The 27839-nt window shown below is 43.6% G+C and overlaps 1 protein-coding gene across 1 annotated transcript in view; it reads left to right on the top strand.

The window, feature by feature from the left end:
* The first annotated feature begins 18451 nt into the window (after nt 1-18451).
* LOC138961738 (uncharacterized) overlaps nt 18452-27839 on the top strand; it is a 10733-nt gene continuing 1345 nt past the window's right edge. Inside the window, exons 1-7 of the mRNA XM_070333409.1 lie at nt 18452-19070; nt 19847-20091; nt 20984-21183; nt 22342-22562; nt 22906-23103; nt 26001-26162; nt 27107-27279. Of these exons, the coding sequence (XP_070189510.1) occupies nt 18849-19070; nt 19847-20091; nt 20984-21183; nt 22342-22562; nt 22906-23103; nt 26001-26162; nt 27107-27279 (1421 nt within the window). The 5' untranslated portion in view covers nt 18452-18848. The remainder of the gene's footprint in view (nt 19071-19846; nt 20092-20983; nt 21184-22341; nt 22563-22905; nt 23104-26000; nt 26163-27106; nt 27280-27839) is intronic.

A 27839-nucleotide genomic window follows, 5' to 3' on the forward strand; every position in this document is an offset into this window, starting at 1 on the left:
ATAAGTAACATCATATCAAAGCAGGGAATTGCAAGCAAGACCCCATCGAATACTTCCATCCCCTAATAAAAGTTCACAACAGGAAAGCAGCCAACTTAAAGGCACAGTAAGCCTCCCGTAAACCATCACAGATACGGTCAGGCTTTTACACACAGTACAAACACCCTTTCATTTAAACACTCACCGATTGAGAACATCCTAGGTACCCTCCGTAAAGAGCGAACAATTTTCAAAGAATTTATTTTTGCGTGGTTTATCTTACCCCTGAGCCATCGTGAACCCGTGTGATCCAGTTTCCCTTTTTCACAATGTAGTCGTCAGTTAGTCATTTGAATGCGACTCGATGTGAGCTTATTTACAATAGCACGTTTTTATGCACGAAACAAACGGCTGTGGTTCACAAGAACTCTAGCGATGGCTTTTGACTGTTGAGAGGAACGGCGATATGCACTGATAAACCGTCGTCTGCTACAACCCTTGCGTGACCCTGCTTCCGGGCTTTTCTTTTTTCAAACTTTCACAACTTCGAATTGTACTGATCTTGTCTTGGTGAAAAAAGAATTCTTTTATGATTAAAGAATGTTTGTGTAACAAGCTGTCAATTTATTATTTAGATTTTAAAAGTTAGATCTAGCGCAAAAACACACCACGGTCCAAAAACATTTTGATAATCATCGATTCACGGCTATCGCCAGTTTTCATCGATAGAATGAGACCCGAAGGGAAGTAACTCATGTTTGACCTGAGTTCAGGATGGGTCCAAAAAGTGTTCGAGACAATCTGCAAAATTAATTCTTTAAAAATTGCTCGCTCTTTACGTAGGGCACCTAGGATGTTCCCGTTTGGTAAGCGTTCAAATGGAAGGGTGTTTGTACTGTGTGTAAAAGCCTGTGATATGTGATGGTTTACGGGAGGCTTACTGTCCGGGCGTGAATTCCGGTATTCATAACAGCCGTCCAGCACCACAACGAGGCGCCATTGTTGTTGAGGACCAAGTCCACGAAAATAAATTCTTTGAAAATTTTTCACGCTCGACAGAAAGCAGCCAGGATGTTCCCGTTCGGTGAGCGTTCAAATGGAAGTATGCTTGTACTATATGTAGACGCTCGGGGAGCTCTACGTGATGGTTTACGGGAGGCTTACTGTGCCTTTAAACAGCTACGAAATCATCACTGCAAATGAACGTTTTTGAAGAACTCAAAATCATTTTCCTCAAGTAAATGACTCAGACTGCAAACCTCTAATTTCAGTCCCGCTAAAAGTTACTTATAACAATTACTCGCTAAATGTCACTCTAGGGAGTTGATTTGAACGAATTTTCACCTTCTCGAAAAATGTCAATATCGGCACGGGACGCTTCAGATGTCACAATGACCTCACAAATAGAGCCACTTGATGCAGTAAACTGTCCCGCTGAAACCTTCATCTTCCTCTCCGTTTTGTGAGGCTGGTACTTTCACACCAATCCAAATCCCACCGGAAACAAGTTGACGCTTTCGGTCTTTTTTCAATTACGAGTCAAAATCACCGTTAGCGAAACCAACAACTGCGTAATAAAGAATACAACCTGGTATCGCGAAAAGTGGCGCGTCATTTTGAAGCTCGCCTTCTGATTGGTTGGTTTTCCTCTCAACTGCCTGTCAAGACGTTTGACACGGGAGAGAATTCGTGCCTTTTGTGTGGAGGTAATTTGCACGTTTAGATTGAAGTGAGAGTCAGAGAAATCGAAATGCGGAGCGGGACTTCGGCTGAGGAGGACAGCGGGACTTAATCAAGTGGTTCCGTTGTTAGGTTGTTTGCGCAAAAATAATTAAGTTTGGTCCTCAGATGGACCGTTCCGCAGCACAAGCGGATTTATGTAAAGGGGGAAACTGTTCAAAAGCCATAAGTAGATTGTGTTTTTATGTGTGAACTTTGTTCGTTTTTGCGATGAGTCTTTTTTTCTTCGATTAATAATTTGACTTTATAACCAATGCACGCATTTTTTGGTTTGGTCTGTAATGATCATCGTAATAATAATCATCATCCTCGGCAGCAGCAACATTCATTTCTTATAAATTAATTTTCCTCTTATTCTTCTGTTCAAACTTTTTATTTGCGTAGTAAATGTGCTGATACATCGCCGGAAGAATTAGATTGAACGAAGCACACGCTAAAGCCTGTAAGCTTGTTTCTCAAGACACCCCCTTTCCATGTAAACCATCCTGTTTTGCGCGAGAGATCTGGCCAGGCGTTTACACTGGCCAGGCGTTTACACAGTACAGGACCATCGGGTCCCCTTGGACACATACCAAATAACGCTGATGGGGGTCTATGTCGACCAAAAGAGTGGGATTCCTTGTAGGTGGAGTTCCTGTAGGGGGATTCCCTGTATACAGGGAATCCCACAGGGTGGAGTTTTTCAATAAAACTTGCAAACCATACTCGAATTTCTAAGAAATATCAAAAAAGATCGAAAAACATCAAATTCTACCGATGTCGCTAAGAATCACGTGACTTTCAGCGATATCAGCGAAACGCTACAGCAACTACACCCTGTGGTATTCCCTGTATACAGGAACTCCTACACAGGGAATCCACCTACAGGAACTCCACCTACAGGGAATCCCACTCTTTTTGTCGACATAGACCCCATCAGCCCAAATAATGAACGTGTTTGATTGTTGTGCCTTGTCTGTTGTTTTTCTTTGTTGAAACCTGTGTTCATTAGCAAAATAACTCTAGCTACATATTTTTTTATTTGCATAATGATACCGGGCTGTGGATATGTGATAGTAGACTGATTTAAAAAAAAACACAGATTAGCCGGAGGATGACAGCATTTAAGAAGTCGCTAATTTAAGACCGACGCTGTGACGTGGTGCATAGTGGTCACAGATGGAACTATCAGTTATTGAGTGCTACTCTTCAGCATGTGCTGACGTCATTTCCGTCACCTCGCCTGGACAAATTGCAACAGGTAATTTCACGGTCGGTTGACCTTGAGTGAGCGGCGTCTTTGATCTGTACAAGGTGCAAGCCGGCGGCGCTTTTGATGTACAGGTCAGTCACTAATAGCACCTGCTGTTCTGATTTTGTGTTGACCAAGACATCTTGTGAGTTTTGAGAAGAAGGTGCAACTTTGATCTGTAATCAACAAATTACAAAGTGCTTGCAATCACCGTTAGTGCGAGAAGAACGTTTTGGCCGCAGGAGAATGTTTTATAGAAGAAATTATGCTCATGAAAAGATGGTTTGTTAATTGGTTCGTTATTACTGTGTGTGTGTGTGTGTGTGTGTGTGTGTGTGAGTGTGTGTGTGTGTGTGTGTGTGTGTGTGTGTGTGTGTGTGTGTGTGTGTGTGTGTGTGTGTGGCACGATCCCGTGCACAAAAAAAACAAAAACAAGTCGCGTGAGGCAAAATTACTACATTTAGTCAAGCTGTCGATCTCACAGAATGAAACTGAACGCACTGCATTTTTAACCAAGACCGTATAGCATCGTATGTATTCCCGCTTGTGGAAAAGTCAGTGAAAATTGACTAGACACTAGTTTAGCGCGGTAGTGGTTGCGCTAGGCAGCAAAGCGCATAGTGCTTTTAGTTATGCGCTATAGAAATCTCCTTAATAAATAAATAGCATACTAGCACGCTATTCTTTATCTCTATTCTTTTTAACTTCCTGAGCTTGTTTTCAATGCAAACATAACATATGTATATGTTTTTGGAATCAGGAACCGACCAGGAGTAAGTTGACATTGTTTTTAAATCGATATTCTGAAATTGAATTTTGATCATAATTGTCATATTTTTTTTATTTTCAGAGCTTGTTTTTAATCCGGATATACTATATTGATATGTTTTTGGAATCAGACATTAATGAAGAATAAGATGAAATTATTGTTGGATCGATATCTAAAAAAATAAGTTTAATTAACAATTTCAATTTTTTAATGACCAAACTCATTATTTAACTTTTAAGCCTCCAAGCTAAAATGCAATACCAAAGTCCTGCCTTTGTCGAAGATAGCTTAACTAAAATTTGAATCAATTTGGTTAAAAAATAAAGGCGTGACAGTGCCGCCTCAAATTTCACTAAAAGCTGGATATGACGTCATCAAAGACATTTATCCCAAAAAAGAAAACACAATCCGGGGATATCATCATGTTAAGTTTCATGAAGATCGGCCCAGTAGTTTCCTCGAAATTGATCTACACACACACACACACACACGTACACATACACGCATACGATTCCCCGTCTATGTTAAAACATTTAGTCAAAACTCCTCTTATTAATAAAAATTAAAAAAAATATCCAAGCGGGATGAACTTTGTAAGATTGTGTGGCACAAAATTAAATGCTTGTCACCGTTTCATATGGCTGCAGACTGCAGAAATATCCGATCAGCATTTTCTCAAAACAAGGCCCTGTATTTGCTCAGACTCCTGTGACATCAGCTGAAGGTTTCTTGAAAGCTCTCCTGATCCGCTGTTAGATACAGATGACACAAATTGTCCTTCAGTCCTTGTGCACTGTTCGTCTTTGCCCTTGACACATGGCAACCACGACTGATGTTCAACATTCTCTTGATACAAAGTGTTGTTTTATGCACTCACGATGAAACCATTTCGGGCATATTCTCGGAGCCAGCATTCTTTCAAAGTGCATACCTGTATAATTATGTATAAGCAGACTGCACTAACAGGGAGGTCACCCCTGTCCTGGGGAATGATACAGTGCGAGGTTCGGGGCCACGGGAGAGAACTCAGTAAATGACGGGCGACGTAAGTGCTACAGGCGTACTTTTGCATCAGTTGGTTTCTTTGGGGTGGCGTGCACATTCACCCAATCAGACCCAGTCCTAGATCCCACCCAATTGGGCACCGCTTCGTGCATACCACCACCGGCCTCCTGGCATTGCGAAGATCTCTCTCTCTCTCTCTCTCTCTCTCTCTCTCTCTCTCTCTCTCTCTCTCTCTCTCTCTCTCTCTCTCTCTCTCTCTCTCTCTCTCTCTCTCTCTCCTGTTTGTGATTAAAAAAAAGTCCTGACGCGATGCAATCGTTTGGCTTATGGTGATGGAAAACTTCAACATCAAACCACGTGATGTGATCCTTAGGCCTACCCATAGAAACTCGAAATTCTACCCGCTTTACCTGTCTTTTAGTTCATATAGCAAGACAAAACCAGGACTTACACAACACACACACACACGCACACTAACACACACACACACACACACACACACGCGCGCACACACACACACACACACACACACACACACACACAGTACACTCATAACATAATTATTATGCATTGCTATCAAATAATATTACCCACAGAACGTCAACATTCTCCCATCTGTACGTGTCTTTCAATCCAGGCAGAAAGGAAAAGACAAACTTTCTTTTCACACAGATCGATTTATTTTACCAAGCCTGCAGCAAATACAATAGTCCAGCAAAACTTTAGCGCGACCACGGCGTGCACGGATTCAGTGTTAAGTGCTGTTCACATGACGGACCTTCTACCAACTTTCCCCAAACTTTTAAGCGATTTTAGTCGGAGACAAGTCAAATCGAAATATCTGCACATGTGAAGAGCCCAAACGGTCAAACTAGTTTTAACGGCTAATGTTGGCAGACTTTAAAGCCAGTTCAACTATCGGAGCTGCCTCCTGATGCGGGAAGAATTCTTTGTATTTTTTTTTTAAAGCTAACCAATCAGTAAGCACCATAAGGAAAGTCTGCGCAAAAACAGCGCCAAGCCACGGCCGAGTTGAGCAGCGCTCCACTGAGTTTTCGAGTCGCGGCTAAATCTGTCGTAAATCGAACCTTAACCGTTGGAGCTATTCACATGGCAGACTGTTTGCCGACTTGGCCTCAACAACTCGGGAGCGATTTCAAACCCACACAAGTTGGGGAAAAGTTGGTCGAAAGTCTGGCATGTGAACGGCACTTTAGCGTTCTAGCTGATATTTCTCTATATCATAACCACCATGGATTGCGTAAGATTCCTGTTTCGCGTTGAGTATAAATTCACAGCTGACCGAACGGGTGCATTCTTTTTTAGTGAATTACCAGTTAAAGACCCGAACAGTTTCTGAGGCGTGTGAGGACGTGAAACATTTTGTTCGAGTGCACTTGCATCAGAACTTGCTGGATGTGTTTATAGAAAAGTCCATGAAATTGAGAACAAAAACAATAGAAAACTGCCATGAACATAGGAACAACCATATACATTGCTATACAAATTGAAACATCCCCGTCGAACGGGGTTGAACAGTGATACAGTTACGATGTTGCCGACTCTGAGTGTTCTGCTTCTAGGTAAGTGAATTTTGTTTTGAAGTATGGATGAGCCAAACCGTATGCCCGCCGCTAAATTTGAATATATAACGACGGGTAGAGTCTTAAAACTCTTGAAAGATTTTGATCATCGCTTTGTTACAAGGAGATGTAATACTCAATGAAACAAAGACACAACCGGTCAAACAAAAAACGTGCTTTATAAAATATGTCTTGAAAGAGGTTAGAAGAACATTGTTTTACATTGAGAAGAAACATGTTTTCTTATTTTGAAACACGAACCTATTACTACCATCTATTACATGGTTCAACAATTCAAAGGTTAGAAAAGATACTGAAAAACAGTGCACACATTAAACTGAAATACAATAAAATGAGTTGTGTTTTTATGCTTCTTTTTTCTTCTCAAATGTCGACTCTATCTATCTTGACGTAGAAATCGAAGTCAACGCCTACTCAGCTATTCCTTTCATTGTTTTATCATTATTTTCATTTCATTTCATTTTATCTTATTTCCATTTCACTCTAATATCCAAATGCTGGGAAATGTTGGTCGCTTCCTCCCAGTGAAAAGCAAGCAGCAACAAGAGTCACGCTACCAGGTGTGTCCAAACGACTCTGTGTAATCAACAACCTGCACTTATGACAGAATGACCGCGGTCTTGTTCGTCCCTGACAGGGGGCGGGACATGAATACCGTCTCTGAGTCTGCACATAAACTGGACTCGTGTCCGTCCCTACCGGGATACGAACCTGGGACATAAGGATCACTAGTCCTAGTACTCTACCAACTCTGTCAACTGAGCTACCCGTGTGTGTACAGGGAACATTATGTCGAGATACTAGTGAATGTTCCGTTTTGTCTATAATTTAATGTTCCATTTCCGTAGCTTTCTTGTTATTTTAATTCTTGTTATTCCTTGTTTTCTCTCTCAGTTGTAGCCATACTCATGGCCTCAAAGACGACAACATTTCACACACGAAATGCAACAGCCTTGTTGCTTAAGACGACATCGTCGACGACCAGGTCCCCAAAACAAACTTTGTATCTATCTAGTCTCAATCCTCTCACATCTGGTCCTAGTAATCAGCTTTTGACATGGGGGGTAACTTCAGAATCTCCCCGTCGTCCACAAAGAAGGCGTTCCATCGAAGTGCATATTCACTTGGAACATGGCAACGGAGAGAAAAATGGTTCTCGTTTGCCCGACGGAAGCGGAAGTACATTTCTTCCAACAGCAAACAGTGTCCGTCAGACTCAAACAACGATATTTGTTGAATCCTACTCATCTGAAGACAATACATCCACTGTATCACAATCTCCAAGTACCAAGTCTACCAAAACACAGACAGTTCCTGAATCATATTTTTCTGAAGGCGGCTTGAATTCTGTCTTACCATCTCGTAGTTTTTCCCCAACACAAACAACCACGACAGTTGCGGCAAATGACAATAATGATGAGTACGCCATTGAACTGAAAAACGTAACAATACGTCTCAAGTGTTCAGGAAAGGAAGGGTCCTGTAGGGGGAATTGCAACGGAGATCCCGAAACTGCATTTGCTCCGAACAAGACTCTGACATGTAGGTGTGACGATATGTGCATTTCCTTCGGTGACTGTTGCCCGGACTACTTTCTGCTGTGTAGGAACACAACGAATGAAACGCCGTTTCAACAGAGCAACAGTTTTGAACAGAACATGCCTCAGGTTAAAGAGAAAGAAAGAACTGTCAAGCACTTTCACAGCCAGATTGAAGACTTTGGTAACAGCAGTTCTACCAAGATGTTGGTCCTCGACTTACTGCAACAGTATGGTTCGTGTGCAGACGTCAGCTCAGAACACGGCTACCTTGTTGTCTCGCAATGTCCCAACGACTCTGATCCGGAGTCGGCAGATGTTTGTGCAAATCCTCCGTCTGCTTTCATGGAACTGGTATCGTACAACCAATACCCTGAACTTACTTTTAGAAATATCCACTGTGCAGCATGCTTCTCTTTACAACCACAAGATCTGATCCCTTGGGAAGTGACAGCAGACTGCGGGGATATCATGGACAAGGAGAAAACGCTTGAAAAGCTTGTAAAAGGAAACTGTAAATATTATCACAACTTCACTAACGGAGATCCGCTCTACTCTTTGATGAGACCGTGTACACGCGCATGGCCGACAGAAGAACACGAAGTTGAGGAGCTTGAGAAGAGTGAGCTGTGTTCTAGAGAGGACAAGTCTCTCTGCACGTCCTACCTGTTCCCAGTGCGTGTCAACAATACTCTGAGGGTGCGGAACCCTCACTGCTATCTCTGCTTGTCTGGCGAAACTACCGCAAGTTTCCACGACAACTGTGGCCTATTTGGCAATGGAGGACCGCCTACCCATGGCATTGGACCAGGAATCGGAGTGTTGTTTGATCTTGGCAAAAGGGACAAAAACAAAAATGCAGTCCTTTTTACTTTGGATGGCGAGCCTGTTACTATCGACGACTTTTCTTGCGCGACGAATGAAGTGTTCGATTTTCAGTTCATCAAGTGCAGGCCCCTGATTTGTCCTGCTCTACATTACGAGTTGTTGGGAGAATGCGTGAAGACCTCATCCGTAATAGTTGCAGCAGAAACACAACCGTTACCGCAAGGCACACAATCCATCTTTGTCCTGTTTCCAAGGGTCACAACTAACCCTTTCCTGGATTACACCTTCAAAATACACCAACACAAAGTACCCGAGTTTTCTGCAATAGGAGAATTTGCTTTTGTGTGCGGTAACCATTCCCTGCCTCTGGATAGGTTTATGAGCGATGACTATCTGAGTGACACTCAGACCATGGTAGCAGCGGACACTGAGTGCATACACTGCGACAATGCGTCAGTTCTGGATTTCATAGACGATGCTGCAACAGCAATAAAACTGACCATCAGCAATTCTACGAATCTCTTCCAAGCTATTTCGCTCATCCGAGAGCATGCTGGTTCCATATTAGAAGTGTCCAACTTGTGTACAGTCCAAGCAGAAGTTGTCATGAATGACATGTGCAACACTACCAAAGTTTTGGTGTATGAAAATATCAGGAACACAACCATAGGCGACAAGCTTTACGCTGAGGTGTCTGTAAAAAACACAACAGTTCTCTACCCGATGGAGAATATTTTCTTTGACTTTTTGATGACAGCACAGAATGGTTCCTCACTGAGGAAGATTTTCGTCTGCGATACATTTCAGCCAATAACATCTTTGCAATGTCCTGTCATTTCATTTAGCATTGATGAAGTTGACCTGGTTGAGGATTCTTACATACAAATTCGGAAAACTGGTGAACTGTATGATCAAGAAGAATACGAAATTGTAGATCACACTGTCTACGTGTGCAACAGGCTTAGCGGGCTGGGAGACTTCTGGGTGTCCCTTCGACAGTTTGACTTTGACCAGACTCAGGCTTACGTGTCCGCAGCGTGTTCTGCAGTGTCAGTCCTCTGCCTCACGATGCTGTTGATGTCTCACGGTCTCCTCCCTGAACTGAGAAACATGGCTGGCAAGATGACAGCTAGTTTAGCTGCGTTCATTCTCACGGGACAGCTTCTACTGTTTGCCAACTTCAGTAACCAGACCTTGTGCCAAGCTGTGGCGGTCCTAACACACTGGGTTTGGCTGTCGACCTTTGGCTGGATGTCTTCGATCTCCATCAACCTCGCCATGACCTTCTACTCCGTGTTCAAAGCCAGAAACTCTCGGAGCAGATCTTCTTTCTGGAAGTTCTCTGTCCTGTCGCTAGGACTGCCTCTGTGTGTTGTCGCTGTGTGTCTGGCAGTGGATCTGACTCACCCAGGTGGACGAAGTGTGGGCTACGGGGAAAAGGTTTGCTTTTGGATTGGCGAGTCTGAAGCACTGGTGTACGGATTCTATGTCCCCGTGGGTTGCTCTCTGCTTGTCAACATGGTCTGCTTCTCCCTGACGCTGTACGGCATTGAGACCACGAAACGATCCACTTCAACACTCAAGGTTAGTAACGTTGTCAGGGATGGCCAAATCTCAAATTGTAACTCGCCAGACGGGCGAGTAACTTCAAGAAAGTCACTAGCCCGGCAGAAATGTCGCTGGCCCGGTACATGCAACAGTTGCTCTTCAGTGTTTATATGGCTTTAAAACCCGATATTAATACCAAAAAGGTCGCATTTGACCAGAATTTGCATCGGCCGACCGGGCGAGTTGCCAGGCGGTTTCTACTAGCCCGGCAAATGTTTTACTCGCCCCTGGCGACCGGGCGGACGATTTGGCCATCCCTGGTTGTAATATATTTGTTTGCATTAGGAATGTTCTACTGAAGAAAATGCAGGACTGTCCATGTTGCGGGAAAAAAAGGGCTTGCCACATTTAAAGACACACCTCTTCCCGTGAAAACAGTACTGCTCACTGTCCCAGGCCTGCCCAGGTTTCCACATGCGAGAAGACAATCTCTCCGCTTGGACACATACCGACAATCAACACCCTGCCTACTTTCTGAGCAGAGTTAGAATTCTGTTTAAAACCACCACCCATGCTGTCCAGAAAGCAGCCTGGTAGTTGGTTTTGGGCATGTCTGACAAGTTAGTTGTTACGTCCTCTTAGGACCCGCTGACCTGTCTTGGGCATGTCTGACTAGTTAGTTGTTACGTCCTCTGAGGACCCACTGACCTGTCTTGGGCATGTCTGACTAGTTAGTTGTTACGTCCTCTGAGGACCCACTGACCTATCTTGGGCATGTCTGACTAGTTAGTTGTTACGTCCTCTTAGGACCCACTGACCTGTCTTGGGCATGTCTGACTAGTTAGTTGTTACGTCCTCTAGGACCCACTGACCTGTCTTGGGCATGTCTGACTAGTTAGTTGTTACGTCCTCTTAGGACCCACTGACCTGTCTTGGTCATGTCTGACTAGTTAGTTGTTACGTCCTCTAGGACCCACTGACCTGCCTTGGGCATGTCTGACTAGTTAGTTGTTACGTCCTCTTAGGACCCACTGACCTGTCTTGGGCATGTCTGACTAGTTAGTTGTTACGTCCTCTTAGGACCCACTGACCTGTCTTGGGCATGTCTGACTAGTTAGTTGTTACGTCCTCTTAGGACCCACTGACCTGTCTTGGGCATGTCTGACTAGTTAGTTGTTACGTCCTCTTAGGACCCACTGACCTGTCTTGGGCATGTCTGACTAGTTAGTTGTTACGTCCTCTAGGACCCACTGACCTGTCTTGGGCATGTCTGACTAGTTAGTTGTTACGTCCTCTAGGACCCACTGACCTGTCTTGGGCATGTCTGACTAGTTAGTTGTTACGTCCTCTTAGGACCCACTGACCTGTCTTGGGCATGTCTGACTAGTTAGTTGTTACGTCCTCTTAGGACACTGACCTGTCTTGGGCATGTCTGACTAGTTAGTTGTTACGTCCTCTTAGGACCCACTGACCTGTCTTGGGCATGTCTGACTAGTTAGTTGTTACGTCCTCTTAGGACCCACTGACCTGTCTTGGGCATGTCTGACTAGTTAGTTGTTACGTCCTCTAGGACCCACTGACCTGTCTTGGGCATGTCTGACTAGTTAGTTGTTACGTCCTCTTAGGACCCACTGACCTGTCTTGGGCATGTCTGACTAGATAGTTGTTACGTCCTCTTAGGACCCACTGACCTGTCTTGGGCATGTCTGACTAGTTAGTTGTTACGTCCTCTAGGACCCACTGACCTGTCTTGGGCATGTCTGACTAGTTAGTTGTTACGTCCTCTAGGACCCACTGACCTGTCTTTCTGACTAGTTAGTTGTTACGTCCTCTAGGACCCACTGACCTGTCTTGGGCATGTCTGACTAGTTAGTTGTTACGTCCTCTTAGGACCCACTGACATGTCTTGGGCATGTCTGACTAGTTAGTTGTTACGTCATCTAGGACCCACTGACCTGTCTTGGGCATGTCTGACTAGTTAGTTGTTACGTCCTCTAGGACCCACTGACCTGTCTTGGGCATGTCTGACTAGTTAGTTGTTACGTCCTCTTAGGACACTGACCTGTCTTGGGCATGTCTGACTAGTTAGTTGTTACGTCCTCTTAGGACCCACTGACCTGTCTTGGGCATGTCTGACTAGTTAGTTGTTACGTCCTCTAGGACCCACTGACCTGTCTTGGGCATGTCTGACTAGTTAGTTGTTACGTCCTCTTAGGACCCACTGACCTGTCTTGGGCATGTGTCCAAGCGGAATGATGTTCTTATCCCATCTACAACTTTGGCAAAATCTGAAATGGTGAGCCGAAGAGTGTTCACGAGAAAGAATGTGCCTTTAAGGTCAAAACGTACACACATCCACAATCAGATAGACCGCTAACGTTCCAAAATTCAGAATCAAAACAACAAGAATGGTAGGTCATTGGAACGTTTAATATTTACAATAATTTATTTGTCAATTATAAACGTTCCAACTGGCTACCATTCTTGTTTCAAAACATACAAATACGTCTTTCTGCAGCAACGTCAGCAGGACAAAGGGCGCTGCATCATCTATGTCAAGGTCAGCGTCACCATGGGCTTCACCTGGACTCTGGGCTTCGTTGCCGCGGCAACGGGTCATGTGGTCGCCGTGTATGCCTTCATCATCTTCAACGGCTTGCAGGGGGCCTGTCTGTTCGTCTGCTACACGCTTAGCGCCAGGAATGTGGGCCGTCTCCGGGCGAGGCTTCTCGGGGCCACGTCGTCTGTACCCAGCACTAGCGGAGACAGAGCGAGTGGCGATCGGTCGCGAGTGTCGGGGAGCGGGGCTGTTAAAGCGACGTTTGAGTGCACTAGACTTTAAAGCGTTTGCTTTAAGAAAAAAAATGTTGGAATAAGGGACTAATTTTTGTCTTATTTGTTTTTTCTCGGTTCTGGTCATTTATTTTTGGAACGACTTCTGTGTCCCTCTGGCATCCCAGACGTGGAATGCGGCGATTGGTCTGACTATTGCTAAAGCGATGATTAAGTGTATTAGTACTTTGAACGCTTGCAGAAACAAAGATTGTGTACACCAGTGTAAGACGCAATGTGATACCTCAAACAGGTATCGCGTTTCTGCATTATTAAAGCCCCAGTTTGCCTCAAATGGTTTACAGAACGATTTAAATCTTCTCACGAAAAAAACCTTATGGAACACACTTGCAATAGTTTGAATGGCTATTCAGCTTGCGTAAACCACACACCAGATTTCGCGGTTTATTTTACCCCTGGGCCATCGTGAACCCGTGTGATCCACTTTCCCTTTTTTTCACAATTTAGTCGTCTGTTTGTGATTTCAATGCGACTCTCTGTATCTGTAATATCACATTATTGTGTATCTCTGAATCTAAAATGCAACAAACGACTGCGAGTCACACAAACTTATCGGCGGAGGTTGGCTTCAAAGAAGCAAGTGCTATGCAGAACATTCGTCTGCTTGGCAAACACAACCTTGCCTGATCTGCGTCCGGGCTCCCTTTTTTCAAACTTTCAAAACTTCGAATTGCACTGATCTTGTCTTGATGAAAAATTAATTCTTTTATGATTTAAGAATGTTAGTTCTAGCGCCAAAACGAGGTCTCTGATTTGTCTCATTGTAAATCCGTTCTGACTGCACGAAATAAATTCTTTGAAACATGCTCTCTCTTTATACGGAGGGCACCTAGGATGTTCTCAAGCGGTGGGTGTTTAAACGAAAGGGTGTTTTGTACTGTTTGTAAAAGCCTGACAGTGTCTGTGACCAGAAACTGAAGGTTTACATGAAGCTGAGTGTGCCTTTAAATAAGGTCTGTGCCCAGCACTCGCAGGGATTGGGCAGGGGCAATCGGACGCGAGTTTGGGGTAGTGAGATCGTTAACGCAACGCTTGCGTGCTCTGGACGTTGAAGATTGGTTCGCAAAGGCAGTGGGATACTCCCCCCCCCCTTCCCCCAATCCAGCATTTTTGGCATTTTGAGTTACCTCTAAGTTTCAGCGATGGCGGAGAGGGTAGTGACAAGTCGCGACGTTTGAGTTTACTAAGCGTTGACAACTTGCAGAAAGGATTTATGTACAAACTGATGAGAGCATTTTGTGACGTAAGAAATTGAGCAAAACAACGATTGCACCCATTTTCGTACCCCAATTAAAACATGCATTAACGTGTCATTTCATTCAAACTTATATGCCATTAAAGGCCCTTTTCTGGGCTATCTGCCACAGGTTTCGTTTCAAAGAGTTCTGTTGTAGATATCACGTGACCGCCGCCGAAGTCAGGGTACCCCCAAAATCGACCTGACAAAAACGTAATGTACCAATTAAAAAATTGACAAAAATTAAGAATAGGCTTAACTTGGCAAGGTTTACACACGAGAAGAAAGCCAAATCATTTATTTATCCAGAACAGGTTGTTTTGTTTTGCTATATTATTGCGTATCTCTTGTGTTGTGTCAGTTCTACTGATGCAGGAGTTGAGCGCATGAGCGCGTAGAAAACGAGGTTTTTGCGTCCATTTTGAGGGGTACCATGACAAAAAGCGCTATATTTCAGCAATACCCAAATGGATTGTTTCAAAACTTTTAGGATCTTAAGTCGACATACGAGACGTACGTCCGGTAAAATTTCGCATCGTTACAGGTATTTGTTGAGATGAAAAGCAATCTTCCAAACAAATGTTTTAAAACGTGTCATAAGTTTAAAGGTTTTCATCCCAAAAAATCATGACTTTGCATGCATACCGACAAATAAATGTTACAAATACTGCCAAAGTTTCATATAAATACAATCACTAGTTTACGTTTCCTAGTCCTGTAAAAACGATCAAATGTTTTTGGAGGATTGCAGTGCGACAATCATGTCCAGTCATCCGTGACCGCACGTTCCATTTTTGTCCCATGTGTTTACACGGCTAGCAAATGTCCGTCAGTGGTCATACTCAATGAAACTTTGGTAGTTCGTGTACCAACCATTTGTCTGTATGCATGCAAAGTCATGCATTTTTGGGATGTAAATTCCCAAATCAGTGACGGGGTTAAAAACATTTTCCGGAAGAGTGCATAACATCTGAATACAAACATGTAGTGATCCAACATTTCACTGAGAGAAAGTCTGGTATGTAGACTTCAGCTCCTGAAAGTTTCGAATCAATCCATTGAGGTATTGCTGAAGTAAAGTGCTTATTGTGTTAGTACCCCTCAAAATGGACGCAAAATCCTCTCGTTTTCTACTGCTCCTGCGTTCCACACCTGCATCAGTAGAAATGACATAACACAAGAGAATGATACGCACGATATCAAAACAAAACAACCTGTTCTGGATAGATAAATGAATGTTCTTTCTTCTCCTATGTAAATATTGCAAAGCTGCGACTATTCTGAATTGTTGTCGATTTTTTAATTGGTACCTGACGTTATTGTCAGGTCGATTTTGGGTGTACCCTGACTTCGGCGGCGGTCACGTGATACATAAAACAAGAATCTTTGATCCGTGTGCCAGGTAGCCAAGTAAAGAGCCGTTAATGACATATACAGTTTGAATAAAATGACACGGGAAGGATTGTTTTAGTCGGGGTACAAAAATGGGTGCAATAATTGTGTTGCTCAGTTTATGTTGGTGCTTATGAGGTCTTTTGAAATAACTGTGTATTTGTATGCTTCTCTTGCTTTGAAGTGTTTGTTTATTGTTGTTGCTTTGTGACTCGATGATTCCTCTTGAACTCCCGTGCATAACAGTTTGTGTCAATCTTGTTTATACTTAATACACTAGACATTTCCTGATATCAACATCCTGTTACTTCTTTTCTTCTGCCGCTTATCCCCTGCTGAAATGACCAAGTTTGAATCAACGAATGGCTAGTCCATTAATTTTCTTTTCAAAATATAGGAACGCTTTATTTTTTTGTCCAGAATTTCAAGAAAAGTTTTCTGTTGCGTTTACGTTTACACATGCAGTTGGCATAGTCGTGAGTACTCCTCTTTCTCCTCCCCCGCTCCCTCTCCCCGCTCCTCCTACCCGTTACCATCCCCCTTCTTCTTCTCCTTCTTCTTCTTCTTCTTCTTCTCCCGTTCTGTGTCCTATGTCTCAACCCATCACACCGAGGCCTAGTGCCGGCAAAGCGCAATGTTTGCACCGCTGTAGAAACAGGAGAAAGCAAACATCATGTGTGGAGCGGGTCTCAGCCGTTGAAGTGTCCCGTTACAAAAACGAATCCATCCGTCTGTGTTTGCTGACATGGCACTTCCTCGTGTAAGGAAACCGAGCAGACAATTCATCAGGTGTTTAATTTTCTATGGAATATGGTTCTTCTCCGTGTTTGAAAACCATTCGCATAATAATGTCGGTGTTGGATCTTCTTAAGATTGTTGCTCTAATTGCTTTTTTCGAGTATTGATTGATCATTTTCTTTTTGTAGAAATTACAATCACGTGCGTCTGTTTTGTCTGATTCTAAAGGATAAGGACATTATCCCCGAGTACGCAGTACTAGGGTCCTGCAGACTTTAATTGTGTGTCTGTTCGTCTCGACTTAACAGCTTATTGCTGGGAAACTACTGGGCGCAGTTCGTTCAAAAGTTGATAAACTAACTTGATAATAGGTCCGATTGATCGTATTAAAACTTCATAATGTTACCTGGGACCTAAATGCCCAAAAAAACACAAAAGCCACTCTTAACGGTGGGAGTTTTTGCGGTGGGAGGCTGGTCGCTTTGCGAACAGCCTGAACTAAAGGGCAGACTTGGGCGGCGAACACGTCACGCAGTGACGAGAAAAGCATGATTTCAGTGCAAGCCAGACAACGCGTGGGGAAATGGTCTCGGCAAAGAAATTACAAAGCAGGGTTTTTTGGTCTCGGTGAAAGAGAGACAGAGAGCACGAGAGAGTCTATGGCCAAAGTGATCCGGGTTCGATTCAGTTTGTGCACATGTGTTAGTGTTACTGTTTGTGTGTGTGTGTGTGTGTGTGTGTGTGTGTTTGTGTGTGTGTGTGTGTGTGTGTGTGTGCATGAGTCTGTACTCGTGTGTGTGTGTGTGTGTGTGTGTGTGTGTGTGTGTGTGTGTGTGTGTGTGTGTGTGTGTGTGTGTGTGTGTAAGAAAGAAAGAGAGAGAGAGTGAGGGAGAGAGAGAGTGTGTGTGTGTGTGTGTGTAAGTGTGTGTGTAAGTGTGTGTGTTTGTGTGTGCGTGTGTGTGTGTCTGTGTGTGTGTGTGTGTATGTGTGTGTGTGTGAATGTCTGAAGAGTACTCGGGTCCAGCGCAAGTGGTTTTTTTTTATTGGCAAAGGAGATTATTTCACAAACGAATGTTTGTAAAATGACCCTCACTGTATGTTTTAACTTGCGATCAGATAATCTTTACTTTGTGAAAAATACTAACATATGCACATGTTTTCCATTTGTTCTTATTCAATGATAGCATGTTTTTTGCGGGATAGGGACATTATTATTTGATCGGTTATGTCCGCGATTGATGATTATAACATCGGACGATGTTTTATTTCCAGAAGGTGCATTAATGTTGACCCATGTGTACTTTTGAGAATAATGTCCTGTTCTGTTTTTGTCTTCTTTAGATTTATATAAGTGTTGAATTCAGTTTAGGAACAAGAAATCGTTGCATAAGAAATTATCTAAGAACGAAAAGAAAACAAGCTTACATCATTCTGAAAACGCTGAATGAGTACACGTGTTTTTGTGTGTTTGTGGTTTCTTTGTGTTTTTTTTTTACAAATTTGTGATTATTGTTGCACCTCGTACGTTTCTTGCTAATTACGGTGAGTTAGCAAATACAGATGTATCTCTTGGTTACCAAGACTTAATTCTATCAGCACACTTCACAAACATCATCTAGAGTGCGACACCACCGTTTCTAAGTCAGCCTGTAGGTATATAAGGGAACCAGTTAAAGCATATCATTTCTTAGCGAATCACCACATCATGTCCCAAATATTTACTTAGACTGGGGACAAAAAAAACTAAATAGATAGCATATCACGGTAATGACCTTTTATCTCGAGGTCAAGGTCAAATGACTAGAAACACGAAGGGATGTTAAAGACATCAAGGGCCACAACTTCCGATGTGTACAGATTAGACCCCAATCGTTTTGCAAACTCCTCAATTAAACTTGAACTCGAAACTGGAAATGTTCGGTCCGTAAGAAGAAGGTACGTAGACTTCACTGAACTGTCCGTCTTGTGATCTTTCTCTCTTCTGCCGCCAGCACAAGCTGACATGTTCATGGACAGCCACGACAAAATGCAGCTTTAAAGATAGAAGTATTTGTTTTTTAAGAGCAACGATTCGACCGTTTGTTTCGACTGGTATAAATTAAACCTGGGCGGCCGGAAACAGACGAGTATTTGACCGTGACAAAATACCACAAAGAAGATCAAAAGATTTGGTTTGAGAGCGAAGATAATTGTTACGAATTGGTATAAATTAAACCTGTTCTGGAGTTTTCTTGCAGGAAAAGCGCAAGTACGAAGCGCTATCCTTCGCAGCCAATGCAAGAGAAATATCAAGGTGCAACTTTGCAGTTATTATCGTACAGCTTGACGAAAATAGTGTGTAGGTGTGCAGGTCCACTCCCAGACAACCAAAAGAACATTTTGCAAGATGAAAGTTAGTACCGTGATTCTGGGGCTGCTACCCCTTCTGGCTGTACCCAGCCACAGCGCCCCCTTTGGACCAAAGTACCCCATCACGGCATCTTGGTTCCGCGATCGCTTCACGTACGCGGAATGGAATCAAACTCTAGCAGAGTTTCAGGAACAGGGAGGGGATACAGTGTTCCTCCGTGCTCCTCCCATCATCAAAAGAACCAGGGAAGATCTGATGGTGAGTATATGACCAAGCAAGCCTTTTCAGATGGTTGGAATGAATGTTGTGCTTTCAATTTTTTGTCCCATGGAGACCAATACTTCATCTTGTTCGGCGGTAGCTACTCTATTCTTCCATTTTGTGTCCATTCTTTTCGTACACACAAATATGAAAATACAAAAAATACACTGCCAACGTTCCAAAATTCAGAATAAAAAACACCGAGAAAGGTGTGTTATTGGAACGTTAAATGTATGACCAAAACAAACCCGTTGTGTTAATTGATCTTCGACCCAGAGGTCAAGACTTCATTGTTTGTAAACACGTATACTCGAAGTGCTCACGGTTTCTGGTTTTTTCTATTTGAAGGGAAATGTAATCATAAGTACATCGCAATTGTTGCAATATGCGTCAGTTTGCCAGTTGGTAGGCTAGTTAGTCCGTTTTTTAGTTAGTTAATTACTCAATTAGATATGTAGTTAGTTAGTAAGTGAGTTATGAAGTTAGTCAGTCAGCCAGTTAGTTAGTTAGTCAGTCAGTCAATTAGTCAGTCAGTCAGTCAGTCAGTCAGTCAGTTAGTTAATTAGTTAGTTAGTTAGTTAGTTAGTTAGTAAGTTGACAAAATAGTTAGTTGATAGTTGGAATGCGCGTAAACGGTTTTGAACATTTTGTTATTGTCATTAGACACACATAGACTCGTATTTCCTAATCAAAAACTTAACTCTGATAATAACTCATTTTGATGTCCACATGTTATGTGCACGTTTGATGATCATTGGTTCATTTATTTTCAGAGAGACACAGACTTTACCTGGTGCGGCAGCAGCCACTCCAGTACCGGGGTGTTCGGCACGCACTGCTATGACGAGGCTGTGACGGAACTGGAGAGCTTCGGGCTCAACGTCACGGCTTTTGTGACGTACGCGTACGAGGAAGGCTTCAGTGACGTCATCATGATGTGTCCGCGGGTGGATCGCAAGATCAACAGCTCCAGGATCTACTACAGGATCGTGCTGCCTGCCGGGGACTTTGACGAAAGGTGAGGTGTCAACACTCAATGAAATAAAATGTGAATGTCGAAGCTGCTTTTCCCAGTTTTACCTAAGAGACTGACTGTATATTGTGTTATTGTATTTGTCAGACTTGATTGTACCAAGTCCCTACACATGTTGTAATGCGCTTAGAGCCAAATATTGTTGTTTTTTGTAAGGGATAGGCGCAATATAAATACACTTTATTATTATTTATTATTATTAATGTAGTGAACGAGTACAAGACTGATACATTGACCTGTTCTAAACCAAGTCGAACCAACAATGGTGAGGACACTGCTTTCCAACACAACGTACACACAGATTGTGCAGATGACGTCGTACAAACAGATTGTGCAGATGACGTCTTAATTTCAACAAGTACTTTCATAACGATTATTTGTTTCCGTCTGTAAATGCGTTCCTTAATTGAGTCCGAAGTTGACTTCGCGAAGTCTTTTTTTACCAACAATTCAGTGCCAAAGCTTCTAGTTCTTGCAGCCAGCTTCTCGAATGCGACTTTTCCCAATTAATATGAGACTTTACAGAATGTCAGGTACATTTGAAACTTTTCCATCACAAATTGGCGGTTATGCCTTGGTGGGCTTTTTTTGTCCTCGTGGATGTACGACCTCACTTATCAATCAGAGTGATTGACATTTTGGGCGTTGTGCAATGATGTTATTTAGTTTTGATTCTGCCATGTTGATTACTTGGGTCTCTAGAACTTAAAACGTTGTCGTTTATTTGATTTAATATTTCCTTCACCAGCAAACCGTGCAATTTCCCTCGCTGGTCTGACGTCGTGGTGTTGTTGACGTCGTTCGCTGGCACTGACCCCCCCCCACTCTCTGCTAATGACCGCACTAAGTGATTGATTGATTGGGGTTTTTTCACCAGCAAACCGTGCAATTTCCCGAGCGGGACTGACGTAGTGGTGCTGCTGACGTCGTTCGCTGGCACCGACCCCCACTCTCTGCTACTGACCGCTGCCGCTGAGCGCAACATGTCCGTGTACTTCGGTCTGCCCGCTGCCCCCTCTGCTGCTGACCTGGTCCAGTCTCAGGGTGCTGCTTATTCCCGTGGACACTATGGAAAAGGTGGGTTGTGTGGTGTGTATCGCTGGTAAGGGAGCGAGTGTCTACATAATAAGACATAAGACATAAGACAATAATTTATTGTCCATACAATTAAACAATGGATGGAAAAGTGTGGTTCATCTGCTCTTAAAACAACCAAACAACATATGACAACAACCATAAAAAAACTAAAAAAAACAATAAAACATACGAAGTAAGAACACCCAAAGTACTCAAGACAGGCACGTCCGCCAATATCCATACTACACACACACACACACACACACACACACACACACACACACGCCCACACGTATGTATGTATGTATGTATGTATGTATGTATGTATGTATGTATGTATGTTTGTATGTATGTTTGTATGTATGTATGTATGTAGGTATGTATGTAGGTATGTATGCATGTGTGTTGGTGTGTCGGTGTGTCATGTGTGCAAGTAAAAAGGGTATTGTAGTTGTACATAAATTATATTACTTTAGATATTTTTTGTTATCATGGGTTTTATGAATTTTCTTCTCTTATTCTTTTATAATTATTAATTAATGACCTATATGTGCTGATGACCAATTTAATTTCCTTTGTTGGATCAATAAAATGTTATGAATTATGAGTTATGAGTTATGAGTGAGTTACACACACACACACACACACACACACACACACACACACAAACACACACACACACACACACACACACACACACACACACACACAAACACCCCCTGGGACTGTGAGTGTAAGCTTGGTGAGCGCAGGTACACTAGGTTCCCTTGGGTGGTCATTATAGTCAGGTTCGATAGTACGTAGAAGGGTAGAAGTTATGTCTATCGGTGGAGAGACTTTTATTAATGAATGATAACTAAAGGTGATTGAATGCGGTATTAATGCAGGGAAAAAGTGAACGAAAACAACTGGAGAAAAGTTGGCGAAAACAAATCAAAATTCATGTTTTAGAATTGTCTGTTATGCTTAAATATGTTAATAATGTGCACAATCTTCTTTGCAATTGTTGCTCTCTCTCCTTTAAACAAACGCCAAGCTTTGTAAGACTTTTTGTGTGTTTGGACAAAATTATCTTCTCAAGATTGCTGGTTGGGTCAGTAAGCTTCAATCACGTTCATCAAATCACTGTGTTTTGTTATATTTTTCTCTCCTTGTAAGGTCAAGGTTTGGGAGACTTTTTCGACCAGTCACTGACGGGTGCATACTACGGCTGGGTTTACCGTGTGCTGCACGAACACCAGGCTCGCTACAGCAATGTCAAGGCCAAGGTCAAGGTCCCTTCAAGGTCACGCCTGTCGTCAAGGTCACAGATGTCTGAGCAGTCGGTGTACAAGACGCTGGCAGGATACTACAGCACAGACGAGTGTTGTCTCGCTCAGGTAATGCACACCAACTCTCACCCTCTCTCACACACACACACACACATACACACACACACACACACACACACACACACACACACACACACACACACACACACACACACACACACACACACTGTCGTACTGATCTCTGTCACCAGGTTGACCCCAGTTCGCCCTTCGTATCGCTGTACAGACGGCTGGGGGCAACCAGTTTCCCTCTCACACACTGTGCAAATGATTTCTGTCGCCAGGTTGACCCCAGCTCTCCCTCCGTGGCGCGGTACACACGGCTGGGGAAGATGGTGCACGGACAACACGTTTCTCTCTCACACACTGTGCTAATAATCTCTGTCACCAGATTGACCCCAGCTCGCCCTTCGTGGCGCTGTACACACGGCTGGGGAAGATGGTGCACGGGCAACCCGGCAGCAAGAAGCTGGCACTGTCGCCCTTCATCGACCTCAACAGGTCACAGCTCAACGCCACTGTTCTGCAGCACGTGCAGGGCTTGGAGGCCATCGCCAACACGGGACAGGTCGACGTCATCGCTGTGCAGGTGAGGTGGAAAACTAGTTTAGCCGTTGTCCATTACTTGTGAGTGTCAGGATCCCCTTTCGTTTCTCACCTTTTGGTGTTGAAGGATTTGGAGGCCATCGCCAGCACGGGTCAGGTTGACGTCATCGCTGTGCAAGTATGAGGAAACAATAATAGTTTAGTTATTGTTCATTAAATGTGAGTTCGGGGTTCCCCTCACCACCGCAACACAGTGGCCTAGTGGTAAGGCGTCTGCCCAGTGAGCGGGAGGTCGTGGGTTCGAACCCCGGCCGGGTCATACCTAAGACTTTAAAATTGGCAATCTAGTGGCTGCTCCGCCTGGCGTCTGGCATTATGGGGTTAGTGCTAGGACAGGTTGGTCCGGTGTCAGAATAATGTGACTGGGTGAGACAAGCCTGTGCTGCGACTTCTGTCGTGTGTGTGGCGCACGTTAAATGTCAAAGCAGCACCACCCTGATATCACCCTTCGTGGTGGACTGGGCGTTAAGCAAACAAACAAACAAACAAACAAAAATCATCCCCTCACCTTTCGGGGTCGAAGGTCTTTGAGGCCATCGCCAACACACGACAGGTGAACGTCATCTATGTTCAGGTGAAAAGGAAACAGAATGTTGAAGCTATAAAGCCCATCATGAAATCAGTTTCTATCACCATCTCAGATTAGACCAGACGTTTACGTGGAATAACAAACAACAACATCCCATCCAAAACATAGAATCGACTCACCATATCAAACTCATCTAAGTTTTTAGATAGTACCGTAAACTACCTTGTATACGCCCAGTATCGTGTAAACGCCCAGCCCTTACTTCTGGTCAAATTCTGCGCACAGGGTACAGTACCTAGTAAACGCCCAACCCCCATTTTCGATCATTATCTTTTGGAGTTATGAACTTGTTAATGGTTTGCTTGCAGAATTCCTTTTGTGTGTGTGTGTGTGTGTGTGTGTGTGTGTGTGTGTGTGTGTGTGTGTGTGTGTGTGTGTGTGTGTGTGTGGGTGCGTGTGTGCGTGCGTGCGTGTGCGTGTGAGAGAGAGTGAGAGTGAGGACAGTTGTGCGCAATAACGCATCCTTTGAACACTTCCATGCCAAGTGAACAAAAAATCGTTAATCTAGCAAAGGAACCGCTCCTGCAAAGGGTATAGTACCAAGTAAACGCCCACCCCCAACTTTTGGGCACAGTTGGTGCATAGAGGGGGTGGGCGTACACAAGGTAGTTTGCGGAATATGGCAATCCTTCCAATTCGACTCATGTTAAAGGCAGAGTAAGCCTCCCGTAAACCATCACAGATACGGTCAGGCTTTTACACACAGTACAAACACCCTTTCATTTAAACACTCACCAATTGAGAACATCCTAGGTGCCCTCCGTAAAGAGCGAACAATTTTCAAAGAATTTATTTTTGCGTGGTTTATCTTACCCCTGAGCCATCGTGAACCCGTGTGATCCAGTTTTCCCCCTTTTCACAATGCAGTCGTCATAGTTAGTCATTTGAATGCGACTCGACGTGAGCTTATCTACAATAGCACGTTTTTTATGCACGAAACAACGGATGTGGTTCACAAGAACTCTAGCGATGGCTTTTGACTGTTGAGAGGAACGGCGATTTGCACTGATAAACCGGCCGTCGTCTGCTACGACCCTTGCGTGACCCTGCTTCCGGGCTTTTCTTTTTTTAAACTTTCACAACTTCGAATTGTTCTGATCTTGTCTTGATGAAAAACGAATTCTTTTATGATTAAAGAATGTTTGTGTAACAAGCTGTCAATTTATTATTTAGATTTTAAAAGTTAGGTCTAGCGCAAAAACGAGGCGCCATTGTTCTTCAGGGCCAAGTCCACGAAAATAAATTCTTGGAAAATGTCTCACGCTCGACAGAAAGCAGCCAGGATGTTCCCGTTCGGTGAGCGTTCAAATGGAAGTATGCTTGTACTGTATTTAGACGCTCGGGGAGCTCTGTGATGGTTTACGGGAGGCTTACTGTGCCTTTAAACACCAACACCTTTGCTACTTCCTCTGCTGAGTAAAAACTGTTCGATGAATTAATGTTTCAGATTGCTACTTTAGTGTTTATTATAAGATTATTTCATGAACATCACTCTGCACAGAAAACAACCTGCTTTTGGTGGGTGTGAAAGCGGAGGGATTGCCTGATACGATCTTAAAACCTAAATAAGTTTGAGATGGTGAGTCGAATCGTTTACACGAAGAGGACTTCCTTCTGGTTGATGGCGATAACCATGCAAGCTGCAGTTATGTTCAAGTTTAGTTGCAGTTCCACATCATTCACCACACAAGTGCACCAGAGCTGTGCAGATTGTCACACACACACACGTTCCTACCACCCTGGTTGTCATGAGGGTCATCGCGTTGGCTACGTAAAGGAAAACAGACAGAGAGGCAGACAGTCGGACAGACAGACAGACAGACAAACAGACAGACAGACAGACAGACAGACAGACAGACAGACAGTCAGGAACTCAGTCATTCAGTCAGTCAGTTAGCCAGACATACATACGTACAGACATGTTGACAGCCAGCCAGCCAGCCAGGCAGCAAAAAAGAAAAACGACAAATACAGGCTAAGAAGCGGGCGGAAGGGAGGTAACCATATTATTCCAATCGATCTCACGAACGCAGTTGAGTCCCTTATGTATGCAGCAAAATAATGAGAAGATATCAAACGTTCGACAGTGTTGTGTTCGTAAGAAGACATACAATGACAAAACAGTTAAACATTTAGTAACTCTGCTTCGTCTGAAATACAGAATTCAGGACAGTGGCAGTTACTTTGTGTAGTTGGCAACCGTCAGGCTCGGGCGACTATGGCCTTTGCACTCTCGATGTTGGTTGGCTAACTCATAACTCCTGACGGCCATTTTTCATAATCTTTTCCAGGAGGGTCGCGGGGCTGGCAAGGGTTGTTACTACTGGCCCCCACAGAAACAGATGCCCGTGAAGAAGGGAGACAAGACACTGGACAGGATTCTTCACTATCTCGACCCCAACCTCAAGGAGAACGTCACATTTGAGGAGGCGTGTTCCGCCAGTAACCAGGAGGTAAGAAAAACGCAAAGGGCATAAGAAAAGATTGACTGACACGTTAAAAGCCTCCCTGAAAGACCTTGACATTCAGGTCGATAACTAGGCAGAGGAGCACGAAGCGAAAGTGGGTGCCACCCAAACGGGCGAGAACAAACCGCGGGGCCTGATTCGTTGAAATCACAGCAAATCTCAACTTCAACCAATCCAACAACGTGGCTTGCTCCCACCGGATTGGTAACGCTCTCGTGCATCTCCGCTCAGGGAGCAGTTTGCTCAAGACAGATCAAACTGGCGTGGTCTCATTCATTCTAGTGATCAGACTGCGGAAGACAGAAGAACTCACATCACAGAGATCAGAATCAGAAGTCAGAGCAAAAGCGAACAGTCCGAAAACCCAGAGCAGCCAGTACATTAGCAGCTGAACGTTCTCATGAGTGTCCAACATGTGGGAGGGGCTTCCTGGCCCGAATAGGCCGCATCAGTCATCCCCGGACCCATCAGACCAGACATCCAATCATACCATGAGTCTGCGGTCATCTTCGAAACGAAGGACGAACATCATCAATATGAATAGGGTTTACATTTTGCGTCAAATGTCCGCGGAACGCCTCGACTTTTTTAGAAAAAAAAAGATTTAAAAAAAAAGGTTGTGCATGAATCCAAAAACATAATACTGCCAACGTTCCAAAATTGAAAATAAAAAAACCAAAAATAGTTCTTTAAGGAAACGTTTAACTTTTGACAAAACAAAACATACACCAGTACGTGTAGTCAAAAAGTAATATCAAATAAGTTTCGTTCATCTCATAATAACTGTATTATATAGACTTCTGGGCCGATCAACTTGTGATCAATACTATTTTTTTTCTCAAATATTAAGTGTTTCTTGTTGCTTTTATTTTGATCCCTGGTATCGGATATTTTAAGTATGTTTTAGCAACATTATTTCTTTTTTTCAGGTGTTCGCTGCCTTCGAGAAGAGTCACGACAGCCTGCAAGGTGAACACGGCGTGTCCTTCGAGTTATGGCTCAACGTGGAGGCTTTCGAGTACCTGCGTGACGACCCCTGTCTACCTGTCGACACCAAGGCCTCCGGTATGGGGGAGCTGCTCAACAGAGCGTCCAAGGCAAGGTACAAAGACACGAACACACACATGCACACACACACACACACACACACACACACACACACACACACACACACGTACGCACAAATACACGCAGGTACACACACACGCGCGCACGCGTACTAAAAACACTCACAAACTTAACAAATCAACAACGGTTAATTAGTGGAACGAGAAATCATTGACGAAACCAAACATTCACTAGTACTTTTACCGAGTGCTCTTTGGAGTAGAGGAAAAAACAAGTAAGATAACGAGCAGCAAGTAACCTCATTCACATACCCGTTGTATCTCCAACCTCAAGACAGCGATCTCGAGTACCCATACAGGGGATTGCAAGGTTTGGAAATTATCATTAACGACGTCCACTAGCTTTTTTCTTCTTTTTTTTTCAGAGAAAAACAAACATTAAAGCTACTTGTTCAATTCGATGCTTGCTAATCACTCGAGTCTCTAAAGATTGATTCCGTATAGCCTGATCTAGGAAAGCTGAAGAAGAAGAAGAAGAAGGTTCCGTGTAACTCCTAAGCGTTCTAACGTCTCTTTGTTTCTTACATATTGTTGG

The sequence above is a fragment of the Littorina saxatilis genome, linkage group LG3, assembly GCF_037325665.1.
Source record: "Littorina saxatilis isolate snail1 linkage group LG3, US_GU_Lsax_2.0, whole genome shotgun sequence".
Lineage (NCBI taxonomy): Eukaryota > Metazoa > Mollusca > Gastropoda > Littorinimorpha > Littorinidae > Littorina > Littorina saxatilis.